This window comes from Sinocyclocheilus anshuiensis, unplaced genomic scaffold, assembly GCF_001515605.1.
Source record: "Sinocyclocheilus anshuiensis isolate Anshui unplaced genomic scaffold, SAMN03320099.WGS_v1.1 scaffold955, whole genome shotgun sequence".
NCBI classification, from domain to species: domain Eukaryota; kingdom Metazoa; phylum Chordata; class Actinopteri; order Cypriniformes; family Cyprinidae; genus Sinocyclocheilus; species Sinocyclocheilus anshuiensis.
Genome location: NW_015546094.1, coordinates 1195963 through 1207037, shown reverse-complemented (window position 1 = coordinate 1207037; position 11075 = coordinate 1195963). Strand labels below are relative to the sequence as shown.

At 35.9% G+C, this 11075-nt stretch overlaps 1 protein-coding gene across 2 annotated transcripts; it reads right to left on the bottom strand.

Annotated features, from left to right (window-relative positions):
* Positions 1-2353: 2353 nt before the first annotated feature.
* p3h3 (prolyl 3-hydroxylase 3) lies at positions 2354-10625 on the bottom strand. Of its 2 annotated transcripts, none has more exons than XM_016501697.1 (16): positions 10134-10625; positions 9680-9864; positions 9402-9560; positions 8195-8381; positions 7846-7977; positions 6897-7039; positions 6637-6726; positions 6472-6524; positions 6308-6387; positions 4778-4905; positions 4551-4646; positions 4305-4455; positions 4080-4197; positions 3519-3594; positions 2835-2975; positions 2354-2754 (listed from the first exon to the last, which is right to left on the bottom strand). In XM_016501697.1, exons 1-16 carry the CDS (start codon positions 10420-10422, stop codon positions 2587-2589), a joined length of 2196 nt encoding a protein of 731 aa, XP_016357183.1. In that variant the 5' UTR covers positions 10423-10625; the 3' UTR covers positions 2354-2586. The 2 variants fall into 2 exon arrangements, with proteins under 2 accessions (XP_016357183.1, XP_016357184.1); XM_016501698.1 differs by having other exon boundaries at positions 9680-9858.
* Between the last annotated feature and the right edge of the window lie 450 nt (positions 10626-11075).

Genomic DNA, 11075 nt, shown 5'->3' with positions numbered 1-11075 from the left:
TCGGACATACTCTTCACGCCAAGTGTTTTTCACATTTTATTTAGTATGGAAATGTTTAGTACGCAGATCCAATATCACTGTTCTTTTCACCTCTCTGTGATTGTACGTTTCAGTCTGTCAGACTGTGTATTGTAGTGGTGGGGATGTTTTAGTGACAGGTTACTTACACTGTTACAACAGTAGGTGGCGGCCTCTTTAAGAATGAGTCATTGAATCATTCATTCAACCATTTTGTTCAACAACTGTTTTGTTCAGGAACAAAATATCACCACAGTGTATTGTTTGGAGATGCAGTCTATTTTCTGTGGCTTTGTTCAGAAATCTTTTCGTTGAGATCTATTTTGTCTAAAGTTCAAGTTTCTCAGTTAATCCTGTTTACTTTGTTAGCGCACATTACTCTGTTAAGTTAATAAACAGATGAAATTAGTTTGTCTTACACTTTTGTTTGAAATTCCCCTCCGGAATGGTGTTCCTTCCCTGATAAGTAGGAGAAGATCATTCTTAATAACTCCCTTCCAACTGTCAGTCTGCTGTGAGCTAGAGATGCACTAAAATCAAGCCTCTATTTCAATCAGAATACATCACAATACTGAAGGGAAGTCAGTCGCAACTTCTGATTGACCTTGACTTAATCTGTTATAAAAACATTATCACACTGGCAATGGTAAATCATGTACATTAATTATTCATGTACATGATTATTCATTTATTCATGTAAATTTAAATAAAATGTCATTGTTCACTGGTTTAAAAAGAATCGGAACAATTCTTGGCATGTCTACAGTTTACTAAAGAAAGCATCCTAGAGCACTGGTTAAAAATGGACACGCTGAGAAAAACCTGCCGCTTTGAGAAATCCAGGTTAAACAAACTAAAAAAGCCATGCTAAAATGTATGAGAACGGCCCATCGGCTGCTCCATTATCACTATTAATATCCACACTCTTCAGCACTGGACAAAATCCTGCGCACAACACCAACATGTTGTGTGTAATGTTATGTTACCATGAGGGAGAAAGAGATTACTCATGAACGCATCTCGGTGATAGTCAACCATCGATGGAAACAGGTCAGAAGGGTCTTAGTCATTTACCTAAGAGGTACAGTACATCCATACATCTGCTCTGCTCTTAAACTGTTTTCCAGGCCTGCTGAGTATCAAATGCATAGGATATTAACACCTTATGAACCATTAGCCATTCTATCCTCTTTTTTACAGCGCAATGTAGATTAATTCAAGTACAGAGGATCAATGGCCAGTGTAAGTAAGGCAAGAGTCAGATTTTGGTGCATTAGAGGAGGGTCAGGGGTATTAGGGTTTGGGTTTAATGGAAGGGGTGTCGTGTTGAGATGGGCAGTCGGGGTATGAATGATTACATGATTTCTTGCTTGGATTATTATTCCATACTCTAAATGGGAGATTTGTAAACTTCATAAACAAATGCACTCATTTATGAGGGATTATCTGTAATCTCGCTCTCCATCTCTCTCTCTCCCCCGCCCTCTTTTCTCTCTCTAATTCCATCAGTGCTAATGTACCGCAGGACGTCAACACCTCCCCTCCTCCCTCTGTCCTCTCACTTGTTTTAATGTACTGTTGTCTAGATGTATTAAACACTTGTACCTTCTGTCTTTTTTGTTTCAGTTTTGATTCTGAGAAACAATAATAAATTAATGATAAATTAAAGGTGCGCACAGTTGTTGATCGCTTTGACAGTGGTCTTGGATTTATATTGACACCTTGTGGTTTGGATGCAGTATGAATTTAAAAAAAAAACATGAGGCCACGCATTAATGCAAATGATACTGATTTTAAGGTTACTCACTCATGCAAAATAACGTTTAAGGTTACTGATCTTATGCGAGTTTGAAAAGTCACCCAAAAAATTTTAATTTGAGTTTGTTGTTTCTTCATTGGGTCAGATTTGGACAAATGTAGTATTATATCACTTACTCACCAATGGATCCAAACAGCTGATAAAAACATCACAGTTAAAAAGATCTTAATGATTAATTTATTACAAACACATGTGTTTGTGATGTTTTTATCAGCTATTTAAACTCTCATTCTGACGGCACCCATTTATGCTCAGATTTCCAAATCTATTCCAATGAAGAAACTCATCTACATCCCTGATGGCCTGAGGGTGAGTAAATTGTAAGCAAATAACATTTTTTTGGGGGGTGAACTCTGCCTTTATGGGTGAACATTTATATATTAAAAAAAATAATAAAAAAAATAAACTTTTCATTTTCAATATGCAAAAAAATTAGAATGAGGAAAATTTTTCAATAATAAATACTAATGATAAATAAAAAGAATAAATTAGTCCTTGAACTACAAAATTAGCCCATTCACCACTTCTTTATTTTTTTTATTTAAAAAAATTATATTTAACCAAAATCAAAACAGGCATACTGAAACAAAGGCACAAACACATGCACACACTCTCATACTTATAGAGACATAACCATGTGAAACAGTCTGGGATAAATATAAACTAGTGTCCATGAAGAGACAGTGAATAAGCAGTGAGGCATTTGATGTCCATGGATGTCTGCTGATTGGCTCATTCATCTGTCTTTCTTACAGTTCATCCCGCCTGCCTGTCACTCTTTCTCTCTCTTTGCTCCTCTCTTTGCCTTGGCTTCTTCCACTGCGGGCAGTTTTTAAGGCGCTCTCGCCATCACCCGTCTCCTCTTTTACTACACTCTTTCCATCCGCGGCCCATAATTCTTCAGCTTCCTCACGTTCCTAAGATGAAGTTAAACATATGAGTTAGAGCACATACATACACCACTTTTAGTTTTAAAGTTTCCATAACAGTTTCTGACCATATCTCTGTGGTGCTTTTCAGTGGTGAGCCAGAGAGCCAATGCACATCGTCGAGCCGCTGTTACTGCAGTAACACCATGGGGATTGACAGGTCCTGATGTAAATCCAACCAGTCGCCCGCATTTTGGCTTAACCCTTGCCTGGGAGAGAAAAAAAGGAGATACTGAGATATTGGGTCTCTTTCACTATCATGCATTTGCACCAATTTGTGTGTGAAATCTGAGTATAGCAAATCGTGGTTCAACAATAACTTTTGTATTAAAATTCATTCTAAATGCAAATGCAAAAACAAAAAACCATACTCTGGGTGGCTTGGGTGTTAAGATGAAATTTTAAACATAGACATTTCATATTTCAAAGGCAATAAAGGGATAAAGGGTGTGCAGAAATGGCTAGCCTCAGGCATAGTTTGAATATTCATTAATATTACTCCAGATTCATTAATATAATATTCCATATATAGTACTCCAAATTCATTAATATTAGAATGTTGTGAATTATGCAGAAAAAAAAATCTCTCTTACAAATAAAAAAAATCCATTCAGTTACTAGTGACTGTATTGTTATACAGGAGATTTTATTACATCCTTTTGTATTCTATTAGAGATAGCTTATGAGAAATCTATAAACATGGATCTAAATGAATGAAAAACATTTAGTGAATAGTGGGAAATTAATCTTACAGTGACTGTTTTGGCATCTCGATCAGCGAAAAAGAATTCACCTCCTTCAAAATCATCATTCAGGTAAAGAACTGCACTGCAAAGGCAACAGGATAAAGATAATCACAGTGTGTGCATAACAGAAAAGTGAAAAAAAAACCATGTCATTTATGTCAGTCATTTGTATGATTTTACAGATAAACATGTCTCCTTTCTATTCAAATGAGGCTCACTGTAGAATATGCTGGATTCACAAAAATCAGCACCTCATACATCAATGTTGCATAATTATTCCCAACAGAATTCATTTTTAAAAGCAGTGTTTGTACACACTTTATACTGAATATTTCCAGCAGTGATTGCCGCCAATCATTAACTTGTGTGCAATGTTTACTAATTTTGTGTGTAAGAAGCTTGAAGTCCTATTCTGAATTTTTACCACACATCATCTGAATGTTATGAATTTAGTGAATCAGTGAAAACCACATATGCAAATGAAGGAAAACATATCAGAAAGCCTGTTTATTCCTAGTGAATTTTCTTTGTGTTTTGCCTACAGCTATCATGTACACATCTGTGCACCTGAGATCTCGATGAGTGAAAGCAGGAGCTTCTCTCCAGCACTGCCTGGTTTCTGGCTCCAGGATGCAGTTATCCACATGAACTGGGTGAGAAAGATCCAAACGCCCCTCCTGATGTCCTTCATACACAAAATCATATATGCACCAAGCAAAACGTCAACCCTCTTAATCACGTGTGTTTATGTGTGAATGACTGTTCCTGTTAGAGCACTATAGAAATTTGTACCTGGGATGGCGGAGCGGCACACTAAGTGTGTGTAAGCAAAGTAGAGAACAGAGTGACTTCTGAAGTACGAGTCCATCAGAATTTTAACCGTCTCCCCGAGCTCATGTAACAGCCTGGCATCTGATTGGTTAACCAGCCCATCTTGAGCCAACTGGAAAACATATTTTCTAGTGTATTATCTCTAGGGTATATGTGGTGAAAATGTCTATAATTTTATGAATCATTCTAGAATGAGTAATATTTTACCTTAAGTGCTCTGAGAACAGTCAAACCCTCAAACTTCTCATGTGGTGTGTGAGGAGAGCGTCTTCCCCGATAACCATCACCCACTGATGCAGCAACCTATCATCAACACATGCAGAATGTGATTTGAGATTCTTGCAGCTGCTCTCTGTTAGTAGGCTGATGGGCATTGCACTTATTGCAACAGTAATTCAAATAGCAGATTTTTGGATGATTATTGAAAAGCTCACGGTAGCAAGCTGCATCACGCGATCACATTCAGATTGGGATAAAACTCCATCCAGAACCACACGGTTGGTGCCATTCAGCCCCTGATCATCCATAGTGACTGTTACGCCAACCACAGGAACAGGACCACCTGAGTCAAAGAGACATTGAGTGGAAAAGACATAAATGCATGATGAAGAAGATTATACATATAAAAGCTTTTTGTAAGTGTTAGTACCAGAACTAATTGTGGAACTACCCACTTTTTGGCATTTTCAATACAGCGATAGATGGACAGACGCTGAAGTGCAGGCACTTGTAGCAAATGTAGCACTGCCAGCTGTCGTTGGAGATTCTTAGTCCTCCTCTCCGTTCTTTCAACTATTTACACTGTTATACAAGCTGTACACTCATTACTTTACATTGTAGCAAAGTGTCATTTCTTCAGTGTTTTCACATGAAAAGATATAATAAAATATTTACAAAAATGTGAGGGGTGTACTCACTTCTGTGAGATACTGTATATAGTAATATATGCAGTAAGATTTATAAAGTTTTTTAAAGAATTCTCTTCTGCTCACCAAGCTTGCATTTATTTGATCCAAAGTACAGCAATAACAGAAATATTGTGAAATATTTTTACTATTTAAAATAACTGCTTCCTATTTGAATATATTTTAAAATGTAATTTATTCCTGTGATCAAAGCTAAATTTTCAGCATCATTACTCCAGTCTTCAGTGTCACATGATCCTTCAGAAATCATTCTAATATGCTGATTTGCTGTTCAAGAAACATTATTATTATTATTATTATTATCAGCATTTAAAACAGTTGAGTCAATTTTTTCAGGATTCTTCGATGAATAGAATGATCCAAAGATCAGCATTAATCTGAAATAGAAAGCTTTTGTAACATTATAGACTATACCATTCGAAAGCTTGGAGTCAGTATAATTTTTAGTTTTTTGGGGGGAAAGAAATGATAGAAATTAATACTTTTATTTAGCAAGGATGCTTTAAATTGATCAAAAGTAATGACAAAGACATTTATAATGTTACAAAAGATTTCTATTTCAGATAAATGCTGTTCTTTGGATCTTTCTATTCATCGGAGAATGTTCTGAACTTTCTATTCAACAAAGAAACCTGAAAAAATTCTACTCAGCTGTTTTCAACATAATAATAATAATAATAATAATAATCAATGTTTCCGAGCAGTAAATCAGAATATTAGAATGATTCCTGAGGGATCATGTGACTGGAGTAATGATGCTAAAAATTCAGCTTTGAAATCACAGGAATAAATTACATTTTAAAATATATTCGAATAGAAAACAGTTATTTTAGCTAGTAAAAATATTTCAACATTTTAATGTTTTTGCTGTACTTTAGATCAAATAAATGCAGGCTTGTTGAGCAGAAGGGTCTTCTTTAAAAAACATTACAAATCTTACTGTTCAAAAACTTTTGACTGGTAGTGTATGTATATACTGTACTAGTATATAAATACACACACATTACAGGACTGGATGGACAGAAACAGTGCTCATACCTGCATAAAATCCACTGTCATCCACTTCTTCCACTTTCTCACCCTGCTTCAGTTTCTCATTAAGTTTTTCTTTCTCTACTCTGAGAAGAAGAAAAGTTTGAATCTGCCAGGAAATTTATTTCACCAATCCCTTTCTATATTTTTTTCTATTTTTCCTGTCTCACCTCCAGGTTTCTCGCAGGGATTCGGGCACAACGTCCTCGGGAGTCCACAGATCCTGATGGGGACAGACAGTGAGACTGAAACCTTTTTTGGCTTGTTTCAGAAAGGGGAACAAAAGGTGAGAGGTGAAAGACAAAAAAACTCAAAAACAGCATAGAGGTATATACCGGGTCACTGAATATAAAGTCCAAGTTTGCCATCCCAAAGTACAGTAGTCTCTTCTCTTGCAAAGCTCTGCTGATATACTTGGCAATTTCCTTTGAGAAAAAAGATAAAGTGGTCATTTACAGTCTTGTATTGATCTGGACCATTGACTCATCTATTCATCCATCCATCTAACAGACAGGCCCATCTATAAATGCAAACAGTATTCTTTCTACCCCATCTCCCGTGTGTCATAGTTACTCTACCAGTCAGTGCATCATACCTGCATGGGGCCTGCTTCCTGAGCCTCTGTGTCGCCCTCTAGAGTCTGAGTGTAGAGCTCCAGATTACTAAGGAAGTCTGAATCTGTGGGGTAGAAGAGCAGCAAGGAACGCAGGGTCTCCACCGCCCCCTTCAGGTCACCAGCTGCGGGACACCAAAGAGATCATTTAAACCAGTGTTGGTATTGCTATCTAAAACTAAAACTATCAAAAATATTTTTTTGGTTAACCAAAATATTGAAATACAATAATATATATATATTAGATGAAAAGCTTAAACTTAAAAAACAAATGAAAATCACAAATGTTACCTAACTGAACTAACTGAAATAAAAATGCAAAGTTTGAAGTACTAAAATTACTAAAAACAAAACGGAAATAAAATTTTTTTAAAGCTAAAAAGAAATATAAAAAAACAAAAACGAATAGAAACGACACACATAAAAACTAAATTTCAGACTAAATTTAAAATGAAAATATAAAAATAAAAGCTAATTCAAAATATTATTAAATACTATAATAGCAAAATAACAATGCTATTCACATCCGCTTCATAAGATAAAGAATATAGAGTCATTAGAACGTAAGAGTCTTTGACACTGCCATTGAAACTGTATACAGATCAGAAATTAGTAAGTACAATGTAGTTAATTAATATTACTCAGTACTTATTACACTGTTTACACTGTAACAAGGACACATTAAAATAAAGTGTAACCCAAATAAAACATGGGAAGATAAAAAAAAAAAAAAAACAATAAAATCGCAAATTTAAGTTGTATCATGTACCATTGTGTTGATGTATTACATTGGTGCCTTTAGATAAACTTTATTCAACCAAGTGGAATTATGTTTTCGAAAAGGAAACAAAATAAATATTTGTAAATATTCCAAATAATGTGTGACTAAACACTGGTAGGAAACATCAGTACAGTCTTAATGACATCTGACCTTTGAACTGTGCAATATGTAGGTGCTCGAGTTGTAAGGGCAGGAAGTCCTCCAGAGCAGAAACTCTTCCAGGTCGCGTTGACACTAAGGTCACACACATCTGTTTGCATGACAGCAAGGAGTGAGAGAGGTCTGAAGAAACAGAGAAAGACTGAATTCACTGAACTGTTATATAATTGCCAAAACATTCCATTAAAGGTGCAACAAGCACCTTTAAACTGTTTAAAAACAAGTGAATCATTTGCAAATAAGATTGGCGTTTTACTATTCCTTGAAATAACCTGATATTATACTACTAATAGAAGCTGCAATAACTTGATAGACTTGGTAAATAAACATCCTTTTTCACCTGCAGCTCTCTCATAAACGCCCTGAACGTTGTCTGGCTCCTCCGGAATGACCCGGGACGCCATCACACATTGAGCTCTGCACTCTTCTGTCTGCTTGAGCGTCTCATTCACACACTCCTTCCACTTCTTCACTGCCTTCACCCAATCAGACGAGCTCTCAGCCAGAACGGCTGCATCATACATCTCCTAAAAAATGACAAACAATGTTACAAAATGATGTGAAGATGGTAGAGTAACTAAGAACAGCAGTATACAGGACAACTAATGCTGTTAATTTCAAAAAGAGTGAGAAAAAGAGACGAGTGAGGACAGTGAGGTGTAGAGCAAGTATGTAATTCACAGAAGTTGACATTATCCAGACATCTGTCTCAAAGACAAAGGACAGCTCGGTCAGTGTGGGAAGAATCGCCAAAATAACACTCTGCACAACACACTAGAAATCAAAATAACTATTATGATTCACAACAATGCAATTACACTGCCAGCAGTTATGAGAGCTGCTCAGACATCAGTATGCACAATGAGCACATGGAATTCAATTTACTCAATATATCTTGTAGTGACATTTGCAACAGTGTTATTTTAGTATTATGTATCATCATCTGTATCAAGATTTATTTTTATCCTCATACACAATTTCCCATAATAAATACATACATAAATAGGTAATGTTACATATTAACCGAAAATGTGTAGGCGGAAGCTTTATCTTATTTTTCCTACCCTCGTTTCATTATAATTCTAATAAGCATCACTTCTGCTAATTTTAATATATACCAGACGCAAACACAGTTAATTAAGCCTGTCATAAATAACTGAAAGTTACATTTTTCATTCGTTTACATATACAAATGATTCAAATTATTATGTACTTCATATTTATTATTATAGTATTTTGAATTAGCTTTGATTTTCAGTTTCAAAATGTTAAATTCTCATTTAAATTTTAGTTTAAACTTTTTTATTCGTTTTTTTTATATGTATTTTTATTTTAGTTTTGTTAATTTCAGTACTTCAACTTATTTACTTCAGTTAGTTGCCAAAGCAGCATTTCTATTTTTTGTTTATTGTTTTTGGTTCAAGTTTTTATCTAATATTTGTATTTTATTTTATTTAAATTATCACAATTTTTTTTTATATATATACTTTTAGCTAACAATAAAAATTCTGATCTGCAGACTGCAGATTCCCTTCTGTTGAACTCACCCAGTGTTGCTCCTGCTCTCTCTCTCTGTCCAGGAAGGATTCTTCTTTCACTCCTAACAATCTCCTGTACTTCTCAAGGTTGTTCCTCATCTCCAGGTGACTCGGATTGGCAACAAAGAATGTGTGAGCAGCTGAAGCTGCTTTGGCCATTTTATCCAACTGTATAACGGAGGAAGAGGGAGCTTAAACTCACAAAACAAACCATGGTATGTTTACTCAGACTCTTCCAGGTGTGTTGCCTCATTTCATGTTTTAAACACTTTGATTGGTAATTTTACCTTGTAGTAGGTGACTTGCAGGTAATTGTAAGGGTTGCGTGTTCCAAATTCATACTCAATGTCTGAAGATACTGGGAGCAGAGCAGCAGGAGAGACGCTTCGGCCCATACAGAACCTCACACACTCAGCCCGCATCTGGATCCAGTCTAGTATCCCCACGTCCCAGAGAGTGAAGTCCTCTTTGTCCATACACACACACACACACACACACACACACACACACACACACATTAACATTCATTAACGTGTATTAGCATGCACTGAACTGGATAAGTAATGGAAAATCCCAGTCTCTAGTTTACAAAGCATGTTTTGTATTGTTGCATTAGTTGGACAAAGTACTGTACTATCACTGTAAATGAATGAGTTACTCCAGGTCACTGAAACACTCACACACTGAGGTGAAGATTGCGCAAACACACTTTGTGCATCTGCACAAAAAGTTAGCAGTTACCTAGTTTGGAGATTTTGTCATCTCCTGCTGTTAAACACTCGTCGTGACATTTTCGTCTGGTCTGCAGGAGCTTGTCTCGTGTGGAAATGGATTTCTCCAGGAACTCCGCAGCGCGCTCCCAGTCCTCCCTAAAATACGCCCGAACCCCGCGGTAATAGAGCTCATCGTACGGGGCTGAAAGTCCGGATGAGCTCTCTGAAGATAGTCCGCTGCCTGCAGTCATAAAGACATAGTTGAGAAAGAAGAGGAACGCCACGTATACAGGGCTTGTGTTTGAGTGTAGCGCCATAACGCAGGAACGCAGGGACTGTAGTTGGGATGTGAGGAGAAGAGGGAGGAATGAGGGAATACGTGCCTGGCAGCGAGAAATATACAGCACGAGAGAGGAAACTTAATGTGTCTGTTCCAGGACAAATTTGCTCATAAATCAAGAGAATATGGGTGCATTATTATTTTGTATTACATATTTATTTACTTACTATATAATTACTTAGTTACTAAAACAAGATTTTAGTCGTACGGTTCGAGACTTTGACTTAATCTATAGTAATTAGCCTACATAAAAATATTAAAATCATTGGAAGTATTAATTGTAATAACTAGATTAAAAAAAATGTCGCTTGTGAACATTTACGAACGATTTGTTTCCAGCTGATAAACAATACAATCACTGACAGCCAATCAGAATCCCCCAGACTTTAAAGAGCTCGAGCATTTAAAGCGGCAAGTTTTTTTAATTAATAAACAAGACGGTGTTTATGGTTTGTTTTAGCTTGTTGTAAACATAATTAGTTTATATAAAAAAGAAGATAATATGATATCTCCTCATTTAGTTAGAAATAACGTATACTAGGAATATTTCAAGTATTAGAATTACTTTCATTGTTTTGTTTATATTGTAATATATAGGCTAAATCTATTAGGATAAAATCCAATTACATG